This window comes from Pseudopipra pipra, chromosome 26 (genome assembly GCF_036250125.1).
Source record: "Pseudopipra pipra isolate bDixPip1 chromosome 26, bDixPip1.hap1, whole genome shotgun sequence".
In the NCBI taxonomy this organism is placed as follows: domain Eukaryota; kingdom Metazoa; phylum Chordata; class Aves; order Passeriformes; family Pipridae; genus Pseudopipra; species Pseudopipra pipra.
The window spans coordinates 4,563,593-4,583,941 of record NC_087574.1 but is presented as its reverse complement, the minus strand read 5'-3'; the positions used below and the strand labels follow the sequence as shown (position 1 = coordinate 4,583,941).

Sequence of the window (20,349 nt, the reverse complement as noted above, 5' to 3'; positions counted from 1 at the left end):
ATTTATGTAATAAATATATGATGAAAAAAAAAACCAACCAACCAAACCCCCCACCACCACCACGCCCCAAACCCGCCCCACCCAGCGCGGCTGGATCCGGCCACTGCGTCCCACCCTCGGCCGCTGGAGCTGGGGGGGGTCAGGGCGAGGGGACCCCCCGGCGCTGCCAGCGGAGCCGTGGGGCTGGCACCCGAATTGGGGGGGCGGGGGGTCCCAGCGTCCCGGCGCCCACCTTAGGGTGAATCCCTGTGAGTCCATGGGGTCGGTGCTGCCCCGGGGGTTGGTCTGTGTGTCCCCCCCCGCTGTGGTGTATGTACAGGGGTGCGCGGGGGGGGCTGCGGGGGGGTCCAGGGGGCACTACTGGGCGTCGATGCGGAAGGAGAGCAGCTTCTCGGAGTGGAGGTTGTTGAGGGTGCGCAGGTCCGGCAGCTTCAGCAGCAGTTTGGTGAAGCGCGAGGTCTCGGCCGGGCGCGTCTTCAGCACGAGGGCGCGCAGGGCCCTCAGCAGCGTCTCCTGCAGCTGCTCCACCGACGCCGTGTCCTCCATGCCCGAGCGGTCTGTGGGAGCAGGGTGTCAGGGGCAGAGCAGGGACACACCGGTTCCACCCCCCAAAACCCCCTGATCCCACCCCGGCATCACCCCAATCCCACCCTTATCCCTGAACCCCCTGATCCACATCCAACCCAACCCCTCAATTCCCGCTGAATCCCACTCTGAACCCCCTATCCCAGCCACAATTCCCCCAGACCTCTTGCTCCCACGTCCGCTCCCCACGATTTTGTCCCTGAACCCCCTGACTCTCTTTCACCTTCATCACCTTGATCCCACCCCCCCAACCCCCAATCTGCCCCTCGAACCCTTAATTCCTCCCCAAACCTGCAAATCCCCCTCTGAAACCCCTGATCCTTTACAGAAATCCCCCAGTCCTACCCCTGAACACTCCCCAAACCCCATGATCCCAACCCCAAGCTCTCTGATCCCCTCCCAAACTCCCACGATCTCACCCCCAAACCCCTCAATCTTCCCCCCGAAAACCCCCCGAGCCCACCTGCCGAGACGAGGACGACGGCGGTGAAGAGCCCCAGCTCTTCATCGCTGAGCTCGAGGGCGCTGAGCTTCTCGCTGAAGTCGAACATGGCCCCGAGCAGGTCCCCCATGCCCATGGCCCAGAGCTCCTCCAGCCCGTACCGCGTGCGGCTCATGAACGTCACCGTCTGCTCCTTCACGTCGAACAGCGACGCAAAGCGAACCATCAGCACCTGCGGGGTGGGCAGCGTGTGGGCACTGGGATGGGGCTCCGTGGCAGGACAGGGGCACCGAGGGCACCAGGCTCTGTGCCATGGCTCCCAAATGTGGGGCACTGCAGTGCCGTGGGGCTCCGTGCCAGCCCACGGGGCATCGTGCCACGCCAGGGGCTCTGTGCTCCGTGCCACAGTTCCCGAACGTGCGGGTTGGGATCCCATGCCGTGCTGTGGGGCACCACACCATCCCATGGGCACCATGCAATGCTTCATGCCACTGTTCCCATATGCATTACATTGCCGTGGGACACCAGGGGCTTCATGCCAGTCCCTAACTCCCAAAAGTGGGGCACCGTGCCGTGGGCATCATGCTCCATACCACGGCTGCCACGTGTCAGGCACTGCAGTGCCGTGGGCCACCAGGCAATGCCATGGGCACCGTGGGGTACCAGGCAGTGCCACACTCCAGTCCATGGCTCCCAAATGTGGGGCACCATGCCATGCCATGGGCACCGTGCCATGTCATGGAGCATCATGCAGGGATGAGTTCTGTGCCACGGCTCCTATATGTGGGGCACTGCAATGCCATGATCTGGGCCACTGTGCCCATGCTTTGGGGCTCCATGCCAGTCCATGGAGCATTGTGCAATGCCAGAGGGATCGTGTCAGGCTTTGGGGCACCACGCAATGCCATAGGGCAATGCCATGCCCTGCATCAAGCCCTTGCCATCCCAGGACATACCTCAAAGGTGCCAGCCTTGAGCAGGGTGACCTGGTCATGCTGGGAGAGCGCCTGGAAGCCGGGAATGTGCTTGGCGAACTCGACGACCTCGCGGACGGCGGGGGTGAAGCTGAGGGAGAAATCCTCCCAGATCTCCTGCACGGAGCGCCCGCTGCGCCCGGGAACGTGGCTGTTCATGGGACACGCCTGCAGGAGGTGGGGGGTCAGCGGGCACCCGGGGCACCCCCAGCCCCACCATCACAGCGGGAAGGGAGGGGGGCACCCACAAGGGGATTAGTGCAATAAGCAGCTAAAAATACCCCACAGGGAGCAGGAGCCCCCTGGGCGCTCACCGGCAGGACGTCCTTGGGGCCGCGGGGCCAGGGGCACCCCCGCGGGGCCGGGGGCTCGGGGTAGGCGGCGGGGCAGAGCCGGGGCTCGGGGGGGCCGGGGGCCCAGGCGGGGGGCGCGTCCCAGCGCAGGAGGCCGCTGTCGCAGGCGGGGGGGGGTCCCAGCTTGTCGTGGGCGTAGATGAAGATCTCCTTGTGGGCCTTGGCCACCTGCGCGATGACGTCCTCGGTGGCCCCGCCGGGGCTGGGCGAGCGGGGCGGCGTCAGCTGCTGGGGGAACTGGGAGAAGCAGGCGGGGGGGGCGAGCGGCGGGGGGCCGGGGGGCGGCGCGCGGCCCCCGCCCACGGTGGGACCCTCGCCGGGGCCGGGCATCGGCGGTGGGGCGCTGGCCATGCCGCCCATGGCGCTCTGCATCTCCGCCAGCATCCGCTGCTTCTCCCGCTTGGGGATACGCCCGAAGCGCACGGCTGTGGGGGGACACCGGTGTTAGGGGGGAACACTGGCAGCAGCGGGCACGGCAACAACCCCCCAGACCTGTGCCATGGGGGGCCAGGGGCTGCCGGGAGCGGGGCTGCATCCCTACCCCCATCCTGGAGGTGACACACAGCCCTGGGCACTGTGGGACCCATCCCAGGAGGGGGCAAGGAGCCCTGGGCATGGGGTTTCCATCCTGGAAGGGGATGCAGTGCCCTGAGCATGGGGGGGATCCATCCCAGGAGAGGACATGCCACCCCAACCACGGTGGGGACCCATCCCAGGAAGAGGGGGACACATCCCATGGGACAGGCAGAGCACCCAGCACAGCCGGGGGAACCTGACTCTGGAGGGGATGTACAGCCCTGGGCATCCCGGGAGGGGACACACAGCCTGGGCACAGGGAATCCCACCCCCAGAGGCTCTGGGGGGGGTTGCGGGGGTCCCTCCGAGCTCACCGTCGCGGGACATGCCAACCAGCAGGCACTTCTTGAAGCGGCACTGCTGGCAGCGGTTGCGGTTGATGCGGACGATAGAGCAGTTCTCATTTTTGAGGCACTTCTTGTACTGAATATTCTGCTGGATGCTGCGGCGGAAGAAGCCCTGCGGGGTGGGAGGGAGGGTCACTGGGAGTCCCCCCAGCGTGACGGGGGGTCCGTGCCCCATGCCCGGCCCCATCCCAGTACCTTGCAGCCCTCGCAGGCGTGGACACCGTAGTGGAAGCCGGAGGCGACGTCCCCGCACACTTTGCAGAGCAGCACCATCCCGTTGAGCTCTGCGGGGGGACCAGGGTCAGCGGGGTCCCGGGGTGCCCTCGGCGGGGTGGGGGGCCCGCCCGCCGCCCCCCCGTGAGCCCCACTCACTGGTGACGGTGCTGCCGGCTTTGCTGGGCGAACTGCGGCGCCGCTCGTCCGCAGGGACCGGCTGCACCCCGGGGAAGTTCACCGAGGAGCCGTACGACGAGGAGGAGGAGGAGGTGGAGGATGAGGAGGAGGAAGAAGGGGAGCCGTCCTCATGGGGGGCCAGCGAGCCCCCGCCGTAGGCGCGGGAATCCTGGAGGGAGCCGGTGGGCGACGGGGGGAAGTACGTGGGGAAGGGCTGGGATCCCGACTGGGAGCTGCCGTTGGAGCTGTCGCTGCAGAGGGAGACGGGGCTGGTCCGGGTGGGAGAGGCGCCGCTGGAGCCCACGTAGCTGATCACCCCACCTGCAAAGAGCGAGGGGTTACTCATGCACTGAGCTGTGCCGGGCTCAGCCTCCCCAGTTCATGGAGGGGGAAACCCCGGGAGGTGGGTGGGATCCCCAGGGAAGCACCCCGGATCCATCGGCAACCTGGAGCCACACATGCACTGAGCTGTGCCAGGTTCAGCCTCCCCCCACCGTGAGCAGGATCACAGCCCTGTGTAGGGTGGGATCCCCAGGGAAGCACCCAAATCCATGGGAAACCCACGGGGCCACACATCTACTGAGCTGTGCCAGGCTCAGCCTCCTCCCCCACAAAACGGGGGACTCCCCGATGAGGGGGACTGCAGCTCCAAGCGGGGCGGGATCCACAGGGAAGGATCACGAACGCATCCAGGATCCACGGGCATCCCGGCGGACCACTCATGTACCGAGCTGCACCAAGCTCAGCCTCCCCCAGCCCAGGCAGGGAAAACCCCCTGGAGGAGGATGGAAGCCCCAGGCGGCAGGGGGTCCCCAGGGAAGCACCCCGGATGCATCCCGGATCCAAGGGCATCCCGCAGCGCCGCACGTGCACCGCCCACCCTGAGTCAGGCACCGCACCCACCGGGCGCCACGGGTGCCGAGCCCACGTGGGCCGGGGACAGCCGGGTTTATCTGGGTGCGTGCCGGCTGGGGACACAGGCAGGGCACCCCGGAATTGCCTGCAGGAGGAATGTGGGTTGGGAACCCTCGGGAGAGGTGAAATCAGGAGGTCACAGGAGTCACTCCCGCCGTCCCTGGCTCCGTGCCCACGGCACAGCTGAGCTCCCACCCACAGCTCCTGGTACAGCCGCACGGCGCAGCCCCCTGTGGCATTGGGGTGATCCCAGTGCAGCCCCCTGTGGCATTGGGGTGATCCCAGTGCAGCCCCCTGTGGCATTGGGGTGATCCCAGTGCAGCCCCCTGTGGCATTGGGGTGCTCCCAGTGCAGCAGCACTGGATTATCCCAGCATGGCACCTGGATTATCCCAGCACAGCCCCCTCATTTGGGGAGATTCTTCCCCACTGCAGGGCTGAGGAGCTGCGTGGGGAACCCCCAAAAAGTGGGGAGCAGTACGGGGTGGCGGGGGGTGCATGTGCATGGCCCCTGGCTGAAGTCGTAGTCGTTGTCACCCCACTCACGGGGCAGGGACAGCAGCACCGGGACACGACTCCGGGCTGGGACACGTGGATGGCGATGTCGGGGACACACGGGATCACCGGGGCCATGTGTCTCCCGCCGCACACGGTGCCGCCGGCACAGATGCCACGCGCCGGAGCCAGCTTGTCACCATTCCCCCACCACCCCCCCTCACTGAACCACCTCCAAAGGCGGTCACTGAATCGGGGACAGTGGGTCCTAACCCCACGACAGCTGATTCGAGGGACCCCCAGCTGCTGACACACCAAAATAATGGGGGGATCCCTTGCACCCCGAAGCCCCGGGACCCCCCCCGGGGGGGGTCCCGGGGCTTCGGGGTGCAGGGGATCTCCCCCAGAGGGTTACCCCAGAAGGGGAAGACTCTTCCTGACCCCAAAACACCGGGAACCCCCCCCAAACAGCCACCCCGCAGCCTTCCCCCCCCCCGCAAGCTCAGGCGGCCTCACGCCGCCGCCCCACGTGCTCCCGCCGCACGTGGCCGCCCTCGGCCCCGCCCCTTCACGCTTTACCACGCCCCCCTCGCTCTCATTGGCCCGGCGCTCGGCCCCGCCCCTTCTGGTTACCCCGGAGACAGGGCCTCCCCCCTCCCCACCACCCGAAATGAGCGGCGGCGTCCCCGGTCCCGCGCGTGACGTCATCGGTGACGTCACGCGGCGGCCAATGGAAGGGGGCGGGGCGGGGCTGCGGGGAAAACAAACTCCGCACGTGGCAGCGGCGGGGAGGGGGACACGTGCGGGGGGGGACACGGGGGAGCGGGGGGGGCCAGCACCGCCTCCGGTCCCCGTCCTCCCCCACTGTCCCCGTCCCTTCCCGGTGCGCGCGGGGAGCCCCGACACGCAGTGACATCGCCTCGGCCGCCCCACGGGGCTGCCTGGTGCCCGCGGTGCCGCTGACAGGGACACGCCGGTCCCGCCGCGGTCCCCTCCGGTCACCCTGAGCGGTCTCCTCCGGTCCCACCACCCAGGACACACCGATGCCGGCGCGTTCCCCTCCGGTCCCGCTTCCCGGGTCACCGCCCCGGAGCCGCCCCGCTCCTCTCCGGTGCTGCTGTCCGGGTCACATCAATCCTGGTTGTCACCCTTCCTACCCCCACGTCCAGCGCGCCCCGGCGTTCGGGAATTCCCGGTCCCGGTTTCCGGGACACCTCAGTCCCGTCGCGCTCCCGTCCGGTCCCGCAGCCCGGGACACCCCTCTCTTGTTGTCCGGGACGTTCCGGGACACCGATCCCTATTCTCACCCTTCCTACCCCCGCGTCCAGCACGCCGCGGCGTTCAGGACTCCCGGTCCCGCTCTCCATCTCTCCTTCCCCGGACACCGTAGCGCCCCGGTGCCGGTGTTCAGTTTGTCCCGGTGTGCAAGACCCCCGGTGCCGGCGCACACCCCTCCCTACCCTCCTCCCGGGGACACCCCGGCCCCGCTGTCCGAGCCTTACCCCGCTCTGCAGGACCCTCTGGTCCCGGTAGGACGGTGCCCCGTTCCGGGACGCTGTCCCGGTGCGCATCCTGCCCGGTCGGGCGTGCGGGACCCCCACGGTCCCGGTGTCCGGACCCCTCCAACTCGCGGTCTCAGCGCGCAGCCCCTCGCCGCGGTCCCGGGGCGCTGCCCCCCGATGCGCTCCGGTGCTGGGGGGGGGGGGGGGGACCGCTGCCGGTGCCGGTGCCCGCACGGTGGTCGCGGGGGTGAGGGGCTCCGGCGAGGCACTGACCTGTGCTGCCTGTCTCGGGGGCCGCCATCCTTGTCCGGGGCCCCGTGAGCCTCCCGGCGCGGAGTGGAGCGAAGCGGAGCGGAGCAGAGCCGTGCCGCGCCGCCGCCCGGTGCGGGCTGTTGTGCGCCCGCCGCCCGCCCCGCCGCCCCCCGCACCGGCCGCGGCTGCGCACTGGGCCGCACGCGGCGCCGCCGCCTCCCCCATGTGATTCCCGGGGACAGCCTCGTGCCCCAGTGACACACTTTCCGCCGGCGGCCCCGGCCCCGCGCCGCCGCCGGGGAGCCCGGGCTCGGCGGGGACCCCCACACCGGGGCCGCCTGACGGACCGCGGGGACCGGCACTTGCGCCGGTGCCTTGCACCGGGAGCGCCGGGTGCCCCTCGTGTCGCCCCTGCGTCGGGGACCCCCGGGCGCAGCGCTGTGCCCTGCACTGCGGACACTTGGGTGCAGCGCTCGGCACCTCTGTCACTGCCACGACGCTGTCCCCTGCACCGGGGACCCCCCGGGCGCGGCACTGGCAGCCCTGTCACCTTGCACAGCGCTGTCACCCGCACTGGGGACACCTGAGCGTGGCGCTGTCCCCTGCACCGGGGAGACCCAGGCATAGCGCTGTCATTGTGCATGGCACCATCCCCTGGGGACACCTGGGCACCTGTGTCACCCGGCACAGCACTGGGGACCCCCAGGTATCCCTGTCACCCTGCATGGCACCGTCCCCTGCACTGGGGACACCCAGGTGGCACTGTCACTGCCCCTGCACTGGGGACCCCCAGGCACCCTTGTCACCCCTCAAGGCACTATCCCCTGAACTGAGGACACTCAGATACCCCTGTCACCCCTCAAACCACTGTCCTGTGCATGAGTGACCCCCAGGTACCCCTGTCACCCTGCACGGCACCATCTCCTCTGCCCTCCAGTGTGGCCCCAGCACCGCAGCCCCCCCCCCCCCCCCGCAGCAGAGAGGACTGTGCATGGCACAGCCCCTGGCACAGCCGGACACCTGCCCGCTGCCCCCCGCAATGTCCCCCTGTCCAGTCCCTGCCGTCCCCACGCTGCCCACGGCGGGTGCCCGCTGTGGCACGTGCCTGGCATCCACGTCCCAGCCTGGCCCCGCTCCCGGCTGCCGCGGGGGCTGCGGCGATGCGGTGCCAGAGCAGAGCCGGTGGCAGATCTGGGTCGCAGCGCCGGGGCCAACCCAGCCCGGTGGCACCGGGGGCTCCGCGGGTGATCGTGCCCCCCCCCTCTCCCCGCGGGGAGGGTTTTGGGGGTGCCAGCACCCTCCTGGATGCCACGTGCCGGGCGCTGTCCTGGCCCCCAGCCAGGAGGAGAAGGAGCAGAGCACGGATGTGCCAGAGCCGGGAAATCCTCGGAGCTAATCCCACGGGAGAGGGAGGCCTCCGGTGCCCCGGCTGTGCGGGGTGCCCGGGGTGGGGGGGAAACACCGGAGCTCTGCCGCCCAAGGACCCCCCGGGACCAGCCCTTTTGGGTGTGCGGAGCCGTTCTTCAGCTGGGGGTCCCCGGCGGGGGGGGGGGATGCCGAGAGTGCCCCCGGCTTTTGGCGCGGTGGGAACACCCCGACATCCCACAGGACATGCTCTCGCCCTGAGTCAGCGGGCGGTTGAGCGGTCCCGGGGCACCTCCGGCCGGGAGAACCGCGGCAGTTCCCGGAAGGATGTGTGGGGCCAGGCTGGCATGGGACCGGGGGGACCCGGGGGGACGCCGGTCCCGGGGCGAGGGGCCCTTCCTGCCCCATCCCCGCTTCCAGCGGGGCCCTGCCCAAGCTGTCACGACCGTGCAGGTGCCCGCGGCCCCACGCGGCGCCTCGTTCCCCTCCCGGCACGTTCCCGGTGATTATCCGTGACTCAGCCGCACGTCTGGATTGGGAAAACATGCCTGCGCACGGCGCTGCGGCACACGGGACACGGCGCCAGGGATGCTCGGCTGGACCCTGATCCCTCAGGGATCCACGGGACGGGAGTGGGGCTGGGAGGGACGGGATAAACCCCCTGGGGTCCCAGCGTGGGGTCCCGCCGTGGGGCTGGGACCCCGGCACAGGGTGAGGGCAGGGGGAGAGTGCTGTGAGCAGGGACCTCAGGCTGGGCACAGCCGGGATATTCCCGGGATATCCCGACTCTGGGACCACCCATGGGGACCAGGGTGGGGGAGAGGGACCAGGAGAATCACCGGGACAGCGGGGTGCTGCAGCTGAGGTGCCCCGAGCACCCCCCAGAGGCCGGGTCTGTGCTCGGGGGGGGGTCCCCGAGGGTCCCCGTGCCCTTTCATCATGGCAGTGCCCGTGCCAACCAGTCCATGGCGCAGAGGGGCACCTCAAGGCCCCCCAAGGTCATCACACACTGCATCCTGCACCTCCATGGATCTGTGCACCTCCACATCCTGCAAACCCAGATCGTGCCCCCCTGCACCCTCCTGCAATCCCTGCACCCTCAGACCTTGCACCTCCCTCGGTCTCTGCCCCCCCAGCCCAGTTCTGCCCTGTCCCGCAGTGCCAGGATGCCGTGGGGTGCCTGGAATGTCAGGGGGACACACGTCTCACCCCAGTCCCTGCCACGGGCTGTGCCCCTGCCCTTCCCATGCCGTGGCCCCTCAACTGCAGCCTCCTCCTCCCCCCAGCTTCCAGCACCCCCTGCGGGGGGGACTGATCCCATCCCCTTCCCCTCCCACTGCTCCAGGGGAACGGGAGGCAGCGGTGGGGCGGTGGGGCCGCTGTCGGAGCGCGGGGTGAGGGGTGCCCGGTGCGAGGTGAGGGGTGCCCGGTGCGAGGTGCCGGTGCCGTGGCCGTGCCGCGTGACGCTCGCCCCGCTTCCCGCCCGGCGCCTGCGTGCCGAGGGTTTATTTTTACTCCGGGCTGGAGCCTTGTTTACCTTGTTGAACCTTTTCCAGGAAAAGGGGGGGGGCGTCTCCGCAGGGAACGGGGGTTCGTTCCTGCCTGTCACTCCCTCCCCCCAACCTGTCCCGGGGCCGGGCACTGGGGCTGGCAGGGGACAGGACCCCAGCTTTGCACTCCCAGACTCACTTGGACACCCCCAGACCCATCGTGGGGCTGCAACAGCCCCGTGGAGATGGGGACACCGGGTCCAGCTGTGTCCCCGTGTCACCCTACGCACATCGTGCCTCAGTTTCCCCACCCAGAGCTGCGAGTGTGGGAGGGCAGAGGTGCTGGGTCCCACCCACTTGGGGGTCCTGCACCCCTGAGCCCCCTTTCATCCGTCCCTACTGACGGCAGTGGGGGGGCAGCGGGGGGGGGGGGGGGCGGGACGCTGCAGCAGCCCCGGTGCCGCTGCGAGGGGCCAGGAGGGTGGTCGTGGGGTTGGAGTTTGGGGTGGGTTTGGGGTGTTTTCCTTCTGGGAGCAGCCTTGGCTCGGCCCCCGGCTCTTGGCCGGGACAGCAGCTCCCGCTGCCAGAATCGCCCTCCCTCCCCGGGAACGGGAAAAATCGGGTAAACAAGGCAAGCCTGGCCCCGGGCGGGGGCACCCCACGGCGGGTGGGGGCACCCCAAGGCAGCCGGGGGCACCCCAATGCATCCCAGAACCGTGGGATAGGGCAGACTGGAGTTGGGGGGCAGAGACCCCAGAAGGTGCAGAGTCAGGGGGTGCAGGATCTGGGAGTGCAGGGACCCCCAGGAGGGTGCAGGATCTGGGGGTGCAGGGGTGCACAGATTCGTGGAGGTGCAAGATTTAGGGGTGAATGCACCCCAGAAGAGTGCAGGGACCCAAAAAGGGGTACAGGATCAGGGCATGCAGGGACCCCAGAAGGGTGCAGGGGTGTAGGGTCTGGGGGTGCAGGGACCTCAGGGAGGGTTCAGGGGTGCAGGGACCCAGAAATTGGGGTGATGCTGCAATATGGGGGTGCAGGTCCCCCAGGGGATGGTGAACCCCAGTGTTCATCATGTAGGGGAGTCTGAGGAGTCCCCTCAGGGGGAGCAGCAGGGGGCCCCCTCACCTGCCCCCCCCCTGAGATCTCATGTGTTTGTGTTCCTTCTGCAGCCACAGACCCCACAAAGGACCTGGGGCAGCATCTGGGGCTTCTTCAGCCTCTGGACCCCCCACCTCGGACCCCCACCTGGGAACCCTCCTCCCCTTTCCCACGCCCCCGTTGCCCCATGTTTGACCTTCCCAAAGGTCAAATGTGTTTGGGGGGGGGGCACCCCGTCAGCCCCCCACCACAGGTCACACAGCGGCCGCGGCGTCGTGGCCGACGGCCCGGTTGGCATCTGTACCAGCCCATGTGAGCGGGCTCCCTCCTCCTCCTCCTCTTCCTCCTCCTCCTCCTCCTCTCGCGGGGAGCCCTCTCCATGCGCGTCACGTGGCGCTGGCATGTGCGCCCTGCTCCATTTTTAGCCCCAGCAGCCTCCCTGCTGCAGAGCCATGTGCGGGCAGGCGCCGGCCGGCACGTGGGCCTGCCGCAGCAGGGATGGGCACCGGGCACCGGCACCGGCCCGGCAGAGCGGGCACGGCAGGGACGCGGCAACCGTGTGCGCGGGCACGGATGTGCGTGTGAGCACGGCCATGCGTGTGTGTGAGCACGGCTTTGTGTGTGAGCACAGCCATGCGTGTGTGTGAACATGGCTCTGTGTGTATGTATGAGCAGAGCCAATTGTGTGTGTGAGCACGGTCATGTGTGTGAACATGGCTACATGTGTGTGTGAGCACGGCTGGGTGTGTGTGTGAGCACGGTCATGTGTGTGAACATGGCTACATGTGTGTGTGAGCGCAGGCACGTGTGTGTGTGAGCACAGCTGTGTGTGTGTGTGAGAGCATGGCCATGCATGTACAACCACGGTCACGTGTGTGTGTGAGCACAGACACACGCATGCACAATCACAGTTAGGTATGTGTACGAGGAGGGGCCACATGTGTGTATGAACTTGGCCAGGGGAATGTGTGAGCACAGTCACATGCGTGCACAACTACAGCCATGTGTGTGTGCAAAACACAGCCACGTGTGTGTGTGTGTGAGCACAGCCATGACTGCATACAACCATGGTCATGTATGTGGATGAGCAGTCACACGTTTGCACAAGCACACGCGTGTGCATGAACACAGCCATGAGTGTGTATGTGCACAATCACGGGGGGGGGACAACCACAACCTCCCCGTGTCCGACCACGGCCACGCGTGTGCACATGCTGAGGGCACACCTGTTGGCAGGGCTTGGTGTGACCCACAGCACGGCAGAGGACAGTGCAGGGGCTTTCCCCGCACCACACCGGGCGCGGGGGCACCATGGGTGTGACCCGGGCACCGCACACAGGAGCACCCCGAGGCTCACGGGGGGGCTGGGTGAAGGGGGACCCCCCCCCGTGTGTGTGTTTGTGAGTGTCCCTGAACACAAACTCCGTGGAGAGACACGTCCCCCCACGTGTCCCCTGTGTGTCCCCCGGCACGTGCCACGCGTGTCCCCTGTGTGTCCCCAGTGACACGGACCCCGTGTGCTGCAGGGGGGTGGAGTTTCAGCACGGGGGGGGGGGGGGCGGGAAATGATACTCTGTGTGTGTATACGTGTACATACATGTCCGTACATGCAAATACACGTCCATACGTGTGCTCTGGGGCCGCAGTCTGGTGTGCGTGCATGTACATACATGTCCATACATGTGCATACACGTCAGTATGTGTGCTCTGCAGCCCGGGGCATGTGTGTGCATACATGTCCATACATGAAATACACGTCCATACGTGTGCTCTGTGGCTGCAGTCTGGGGGTGCATGTGTATATGTGTCCACACAGGTGCACGTGTGTACATACGTGTGCTCTGGGGCTGCGGTCTGGGAGGGGGGCTGTGCATGTGCAGGGGCTGCAGTGCCTGCATGTGCTGCAGTGCCTGCATGTGCTGCAGTGGGGGGTGCAGGCCCTCCCTGGGGGGACACACACGCGTGTGCGTGTGCAAGTATGCGCATGTATGTACAGGAGTGTGAGTGCATGTACGTGCACATAAGTGTGTGCTGGGGCTGCAGCCTCTGCGGAGGGGGCGCTGCGGGTTTGCGTGTGGGTGTATGTGTGTGTGCATGTCCTTGCACACCAGGAACTGCAGAGCTGTGTGTGTGTGTCTGTGTGTGTCCAGGGGCTGGGTGTGCGCACCGGCGGTGTACAGACTCCGTGGGTCACAGAGGAAGAACTCCCCTCTCGTTCGTAACGGGGGGTCCCCTGCCCTGCCGCAGGACCTGCCCGTGACCGCGGGTGGGGTGCCAGCTCCGCTGTCCCCCGGTCCGGGGGTGCCCCCGCCCCGGGGACCGGCCCGTGACCCCGAGACCCCCCCCGTGGGGCGGGGGCGGGGCGCGGAGCAGCGGAACCGCCGCGCTCGGGAGCCCCCGGGCGGCCGCCCCCGGGTACTGCAGCGCGGGGACCCCCCCACCCGCCCCACGCGCCTCCGCGTGCCGCGACCACCCCCCCGGCCCGCGGGCAGCGGCGGGGTCCCGTGCCGGGGGGTCCTCACCGGGGCCCCCCCCCCCGCTCCTCACCCCCGGGGATCCCACCGCCCCCCACCTCCGCCGCCGGCGCATGCGCGCCGGGCCCCGTTCGCCGGTACCCGGGGTCCCGTGCCCGGTACCGACCCCCGCCCCCGCCGCCCCCCCCCCCCGCCGCCGCTCGTCCCCCGCGCGGGCCGTCCCCCGGGGCGGGGGCCGCTCCGCGCCGATGCCCCCGGCGCCCCCCGCGCCGCCGCCCCGCGCTGCCGGCGCGCGGGTAACGGGGCCCCGGCCATGCGGTCCACGGCGTTCCGGGGGGGCGGGCGGCGGCGGCCCGAGGGGGCGGGCGGGGAGGGAGGAGGAGGAGGAGGGGGGGAGAGGAGGAGGGAGGAAGGGCCCCGCTCCGCCGGCCCTGGCGGCCCCGGGCCCCGCCGCCGCTGGGGGGCACACACGGGCCGCGGCTGCGGGGGTGGCGGAGCGGGAGCGGAGCGGGGCCGCGGCGGGGGCCGGCGGCCGGCGGGGGGCAGGGCCGCGGCGGGGGATGCGGGCGGGCTGCCCGGGGAGGCGGCGGCGGCGGGGCCGGGAGCGGGGCCGGGGCCGGGAGCGGGGCCCGCGGAGCCGGGGAAGCGGCGGCCCCGCGGCCCGCGCAGCGATGGGCGCCGGCGGAGGGTCGCCCGGGCAGGCCGCCTGCCTGCGGCAGATCCTGCTGCTCCAGCTGGACCTGATCGAGCAGCAGCAGCAGCAGCTGCAGGCCAAGGAGCGGCAGATCGAGGAGCTCCGGGCCGAGCGCGACACGGTACGGCCGGGGAAGGGGGGGGAAGCACCGAGGGGGGGGGGAAGTACCGGGCAGGGAGGCGGGAATGCGGCACGGAAGGGGTTAACCCCCTTCACAGGGTTAACTCCTCTCACAGGTTAAACCACCCCCCCCCCCGGGGTGACCCCCCTCCCCAGGGTTAATCCCCCCCCAAATGGTTAATGCCCCCTCCAACCCACCCCCCCCCAGCACCCATGGTTTCCAGGGATTTCTGGTGGGATTCTGCCCACCAACAGGAAAGATATTCAAGGGGTTAATGGCTCCCCCCTCTTTGGGGTTATTGCCCCTCTATTTTGGGGTTAATGCCCCCCCCTCTTTGGAGGTTAATTCCACCCCTCTTCAGGGGTTGTTTCCACCCCTCTTTGAGGGGTTGATTTCTCCCCGTTGAGGATTAACACACCCCTTCTTTGTCGGTTAATTCTGCACCCCCTAGGGGTTAATGCCCCCCCCCTCTTTGGGGGTTAACTCTGCCCCCCTTAAGAGTTAATGCCCCCCCCTCTTTGGGGGTTGACTCTGCCCCCCTTAAGAATTAATGCCCTCCCTCTTTGGGGGTTAATGTCCCCCCCATCGGGGTTAACACTCACCTCCCGTCACCCCAGAGCTTAATGCCCCCCCTTGGGGGGTCGATGTGCCCCTTGTGGCAGTTAACCTTCTCCCCCCTGTGGCACCCCAGGGGTTAATCACCCCCCCACCCCCCCGTGGCGGTTAATGCCCCACATCGGGGGTTACTGTTCTCCCCTCGTGGTACACCCCGCAGTTAATTCCTCCTTGGGGGGGTTAACGACCCTTGGTGGCACCCCAGGGGTTAATACCCCCACCCAGCATTGAGGAGTAACACCCCCGGCGGGAGGGGGATCTGCCCCCCTCCCCAAGGTAGTCAGGAGGTACATTCCCCCCCCAGAGAGTTGATGCCCCCCTCCCCAAGGGGTTAAACACCCCCGGGGGCAATACTCCCTCTCCCCGAGGGGTGGTTCCCCCGCCCCCCCCAGTCTGGGTACCCCCTGAAGGGCTGGGTTCTCCCGGGGGGGTCTCTGCCCCCCCCCCCCCGAGATCGGGTGCCCCCTCAGGGGCTGGGCTTCTCCCCCCCAGGGCTGGGAGCCCCCCGGGGGTCGCAGCCCCCCCCCCCCCAGACAAAGGGCGCGGTGGGCACAAAGGGCGGGGGCGGGGGCGGGCCGTCGGGGGTTAACGGGCCGCCGCCCGTCACCGTGGCGACCGGCGGGGGGGGGCCCTTAAAGCGGCCGCGGCACTGCGGGCACCGGGCGGGACACGGCCTCGCTGCTCGGGGCCACGCACTGAGGGGGGGACTGCCCCCAGCCCAGCCCGGCGGTCCGGCGTCCCCCACGGCCCCGAGTGGCTGCCAGCCTTGGTGGGGTGGGGCACTGCGGGGCCCCCACGGCTCAGCTGAGCTGTGCCCCCCCTCCCCCGGGTGTGCTGCCCGTGTCACCCCATGGACGCTGTGCGTGCCCTGATCGTGTCTGCCTCCCCCCGCGGCCGTGGGTCACCCCCTGCCCGCCCCACGGCGCCGTGGCCGTGTGCCATCAGGCGGTGGTGGCTGCGGTGGCAGCGGTGGTGGCCCAGGTTGTGGCGGGAAGGACAGGGACACCCCACGTGGTGCCGCCGCAGGCGATGCCGCATCCCCCAACATGGAGGAGCCGCTGTGCTGAGGCCGTGACGGCGCTTCACGGGCTTCCCGGGGCTTCCTGCGGGGTGACACCGGCGGGGAGGTGGGGCTGGCAAACCCCGAGTGCACCAGGCTCCATTCCCTGAGGCTGGGTGTCCCCCCAGCCACGTCCCTGGGGGGTACTGGGACCCCCCCACTGGACTGTCCAAACCGCCCCTTCTAAAGAGTGCAGCCCCCGGCTGCGACAGAGGCTGGGGAGAGTTGGGGACAGGTGACCACGGGCAGGTGCCACCAGGTGCTCTCTAAGCCCTGCAGGCAGTTACAAACCCCCCTCTCCCTCCTGCAGCATTGGGGAGGATACTGAGGTTGGGACCCCCAAACTCTCTGGTTGCCCAGAGAAGCTGCCCCAGCCCTGGAAGTATCCAAGGCCAGGTTGGATGGGGCTTGGAGCAACCTGGGCTAGTGGAAGGTGTCCCTGCCCATGGCAGGGGGGTGGGACTGGATGGGTTTTAAGGTCCTTTCCAACCCAAACCACTCCATGATTCTATTGGAATCCCCCTCAAACTGAGCCCTTCCTCACCTGCCCTGCAGCTCCTGGCGCGGATCGAGCGCATGGAAAGGCGGGTGCAGCTGGTGAAGAAGGACAGCGAGCGGGAGAAGCACCGCATCTTCCAGGGCTTCGAGGTGGATGAGAAGCCAGAGGCAGAGGCATGTGAGAAGCTGCCTCTAGAGTGTCCCCAGGACCTGCTGGAGCCCCCCCCGACCCTGCAGCCCAAGCACTTCCCCTACGGCAGGAACGGGAAGGGGCATAAAAGGTATGGGGTGCCTGGGGGGCTGCGTGGGGGAAAGGGGGGGACATTTCCTATGGCTTTATCCTCTGTCCATGGGGCTCCCAGCGACCCTTGATCTGCTCAGAGAGGCTGCCCAGCACTAGGAATACATCCCTGCATCCTGGAGAACCTGGTGAAAGCCTGGGGGGAGAGGGAGGGGGGCCAAAATTCCGGGGAAGGCCCTCTGGAAATTGCCTCTGTCCTGCCCTGATGCAACAGCCCAGGTTTGGGGGTGCTGGACCCCTCCGTGGTGGCCCCGGTGCAGGGTGAGGATCCATGTGCCTGGCTCAGCTCCTCTCCCTCCCGCAGGAAGCCGACGTTCGGGAGCGCGGAGAGGAAGACGCCCGTTAAAAAACTGGTGTCCGAGTTCTCCAAAGTGAAGAGTAAAACTCCAAAGCACTCCCCGGGGAAGGAGGAGTCAGGCGGCTCCTTGGCCGAAACTGTTTGTAAACGAGAACTGCGGAGCCAAGAGACTCCGGAAAAACCCCGGTCCCTCCTGGAGACCCCGCTCCGGGCCTCGGCCCCGCCGAAGGGCCCCGGCACCCACCCCAAGGAGAAGGGCTTGGGCAGCGAGGCCGACGACCTGCCCTATCTCTCCACCACCGAAATGTACTTGTGCCGCTGGCACCAGCCGCCCCCGTCGCCGCTGCCGCTGCGGGAGCCTTCCCCGAAAAAGGAGGAGACTGTAGCAAGTAAGGATGGAGAGGACGGTGGAGAAGCTGCTAGGGCTGAGCTGGCCAGGAAATGCGGCTCAGCACCTTCATCCTGAATCCGGGACAGGGCTCCCAGATTCCCAAAGGGAGTGCCCGTGGTGCTGGGAGAGGTGCCGCGCTGCTGGCTCCTTCCACGGTGGTGGGTCCTGGCACTGGGCTCTCCCAGATCTCGTCTCCGGCTCACCTCGCTCTGGGCAGGGCTCCTGGCCCCACTCTGCTGGTGTCTGTTGGAGTGAGGGGTGAAGCAACTTCCCCAGGGTGGTTGGGAAATGTGCTCTGGCTCATGCCACCGTGCCACAGCACCGGGGTCACCCGCTGTCCCTGAATCCGGTACCTGTCCTGCCAGGTGGCCAAGTGCTCCGGCGTGGGGAGAGCTCAGCACATCCCTGGAAGTGGCTCAGGTTTGCTCGTGTGCTTGGCCAAGGGGGTGACGACAAGCTCTGCCTCTCCCCAGGCTCCCATCAGCTCCTGGTGCAGCAGCATCACCTGGCCTGGCTTGGGATGAGGGTTTGGGAGATCCCAAGCTGTGCTCCGAGGGAGGGATAGGAGGGAAAGGTGGGGCAGGGGGTGTGGAGGTCCCAGTGTGGGGTAACAGCCTCCCTCTCGTCCCACAGTTCCGTCTTGGAGGGACCATGTCGTGGAGCCCCTGAGAGACCCCAACCCCTCGGACCTCCTGGAGGTATGTGGAGCTCCCATCGGAGCTGGTGGTGCCACAGGAGGGGCCTTCTGGGCTGTTCCACGCTCCTGGACCTGGAGGGGAAAAGGACCAGCCCCTCCTGGGGCTGTGGGAGCAGGATCTGGCACCGGGATGATGTGCTGATCCCTGTCCGGTGTCATTGCAGAACCTGGACGACAGCGTCTTTTCCAAACGGCACGCGAAGCTGGAGCTGGATGAGAAACGAAGGAAAAGGTGAGAACAAGGGGACTAAGGGGGGTCTGGGGTCCCTGGTCCCGCAGAGAAGGGTCTTGGGGTGTCACCTGGAGCAGGAGGATGGGACAGGGTGCAGCTGGGGTGGGAGCTGGGAATGCTGTGGGAGAAGAGATGCTCCTGTGTCACTGGCAGCCGGCACAGCCCCCTGATCCCCCCGGGATCCTCACTGCCCATGGCTCCTCACTTTCCCATCCATCCCATTTTTCCAGGTGGGACATCCAGCGGATCAGGGAACAGAGAATCCTGCAGCGGCTGCAGCTCCGAATGTACAAAAGGAAAGGGATTCAGGAGTCGGAACCTGAAGTTACCTCATTTTTCCCTGAGCCAGATGACGGTGAGCTGGGGCCCAGGGGTGTTGGGGTGTGGACAGGGGTGCTGGGGTGCAGACAGGGGTGCTGGGGTGCAGACAGGGGTGCTGGGGTGCAGATGGGGTTGTTGGGGTGCAGACAGGGGGGTCTCACGTTCTGGTGTCTCTCTGCAGTGGAAAGTTTGCTCATCACCCCGTACCTGCCCGTCGTCGCCTTTGGCCGGCCCCTACCCAAACTGACCCCACAGTGAGTACAGGGGGCACGAGGGACAGGGATGGGATGGGCCTCAGTCTGGTGTCACCCCCAGGAGGGCACTGGTCAGTCTGGTGCTGTGGTGACACCGTCTGTGCCCGCAGGAACTTCGAGCTGCCGTGGCTGGATGAGCGCAGCCGCTGCCGGCTGGAGGTGCAGAAGAAGCAGACGCCGCACCGGACCTGTCGGAAATAACGGAGATGCCGGGAGCTCTGAACACCTCCGGGAGCTCCGTGTGTCACCAGAGGCTCCGCCGTCACCGGCTCAACCGCCCGCTCCGTGCCGACGGATGGTTTCGTTCCTCTGCGATCCCAGTTTTGTTCTCTTGGGTTTTGGAACGTTCCCCGGACTCGTCCCCCCCGCGCTGGCACCGGCCGAGGCTCCCCAGCGGCTGCTCCGCTCCCGTGGCCTTGGGATTTGGGATATCGCCGTGGGGATCACCAGGGCCCAGTCCTGGTGCCCGGGGGTGCCGCGTCCCCCCAGGACTCACCCGCCGCTGCCTTCGTGTTGCGTTTAGTTAGGAAACGGGATAAACAGCGGGTTTTGTCGGAGCCAGACGGGAACCGGGAAGTTGGAAGCACCTGGGAGCCACTTTTGGGGTGTTTTCCCCCGTCTTTGGGGAGTTTCCCCCCCCCTCTGGATCGTGTTGGCGGGGGCAGAGGGGGGAGAGTTAAAAAGCAGAATTTTTTTTTTTTTTTTTTTTTGTGAAATAGAAACCCTGTGCGCACAATTTGGGGGGTTTTAATGTTTTGTTTTTTTTTTTTTTATATATAATTTAAATGTTTTTGAGGCGGGCAAGGGGTGTGCTGTGAGGGGGGTCGGGGGTGTTCCCTGGCTGAGCCCCCCGGGTGCTGCTGGACCCCTCTCGGTGCTGGGACCTGACGCTGTGGCGCTGGATGGGTGGGGAGGGGGCTCTATGGGCCGAGCTCCGTGTGTCCCCTTTTTCCTTCCCCCTTTTTTCCCTTTCCTCCCCTTTTTTCTGCTCTTTTTTCGCCCTTTTCCCACTCTTTCCCCCCCCTTTTTCTCCCTTTTCCCCCCTCCTTTTCCCCTCTTTTTCACCCCCCTTTTCCTCCCTCTTTTCTGCCCTTCTCCCCCCTTTTTCCTCCCCTTTACAGTGACCCCACACCCCCCACTTCTATCCCCCATCGCTCCCCTTCTCTTTCATTAACCCCGGAGTTTCACAAACAAACAAACAAACAAACAACAACAAAAACACCTTAAAAAAAAAAAAGGCCGGAAATCGCTAAAAAAAAAAAAAAAAGCTCTAAAAACACCCGAGTTCTAAACACATTCCGGGCGGGCGCCGCCAGGGGAGGGGAAGGGGGGGGTTTCACACGCGCGTGTGCACACCCGCTCGCCGGTTTATTTTATTATTTTTTTATTGGTTTTCTTTTTTTTTTTTTCCGTTGTGGTTTATTTTTTGTTTTTACAATAAAAGAGGAAAAGGCCGCTGGGTTGCTGATGGTGTTTAAACAAACTCCCCCCCCCCCCCCCGGTCCTTCCCTGGGGCGTGACGTCATTTCCGCGCGGGAGGGGAGGTGGGCGTGACGTCACGGCGGCGCTCGCGCGCCCCCTGGCGGGCGGCGGCGGCGCCCGGTACC

The 20,349-nt window shown here is 67.3% G+C and overlaps 2 protein-coding genes across 4 annotated transcripts; one reads left to right on the top strand and one right to left on the bottom strand.

Moving 5' to 3' along the window:
* Nucleotides 1-26: 26 nt before the first annotated feature.
* On the bottom strand, nucleotides 27-7,491 carry NR1D1 (nuclear receptor subfamily 1 group D member 1). Its single transcript, XM_064636346.1, has 8 exons — nucleotides 6,855-7,491; nucleotides 3,650-3,991; nucleotides 3,473-3,561; nucleotides 3,245-3,389; nucleotides 2,316-2,779; nucleotides 1,984-2,169; nucleotides 1,049-1,259; nucleotides 27-557 (listed from the first exon to the last, which is right to left on the bottom strand). The coding sequence occupies exons 1-8, from the start codon at nucleotides 7,474-7,476 to the stop codon at nucleotides 358-360; spliced, it is 2,259 nt and encodes a 752-aa protein (XP_064492416.1). The 5' UTR covers nucleotides 7,477-7,491; the 3' UTR covers nucleotides 27-357.
* A 6,400-nt stretch (nucleotides 7,492-13,891) lies between these two features.
* On the top strand, nucleotides 13,892-20,197 carry MSL1 (MSL complex subunit 1). 3 transcript variants are annotated; one of them, XM_064636349.1, is made up of 8 exons: nucleotides 13,892-14,075; nucleotides 16,306-16,529; nucleotides 16,854-17,236; nucleotides 17,872-17,936; nucleotides 18,100-18,167; nucleotides 18,398-18,522; nucleotides 18,670-18,742; nucleotides 18,853-20,197. In XM_064636349.1, the coding sequence occupies exons 1-8, from the start codon at nucleotides 13,932-13,934 to the stop codon at nucleotides 18,941-18,943; spliced, it is 1,173 nt and encodes a 390-aa protein (XP_064492419.1). In that variant the 5' UTR covers nucleotides 13,892-13,931; the 3' UTR covers nucleotides 18,944-20,197. The 3 variants fall into 3 exon arrangements, with proteins under 3 accessions (XP_064492419.1, XP_064492420.1, XP_064492421.1); XM_064636350.1 differs by lacking the exon at nucleotides 13,892-14,075 and adding an exon at nucleotides 14,853-14,977; XM_064636351.1 differs by lacking the exon at nucleotides 13,892-14,075 and adding an exon at nucleotides 14,856-14,966.
* The last annotated feature ends 152 nt before the right edge of the window (nucleotides 20,198-20,349 follow it).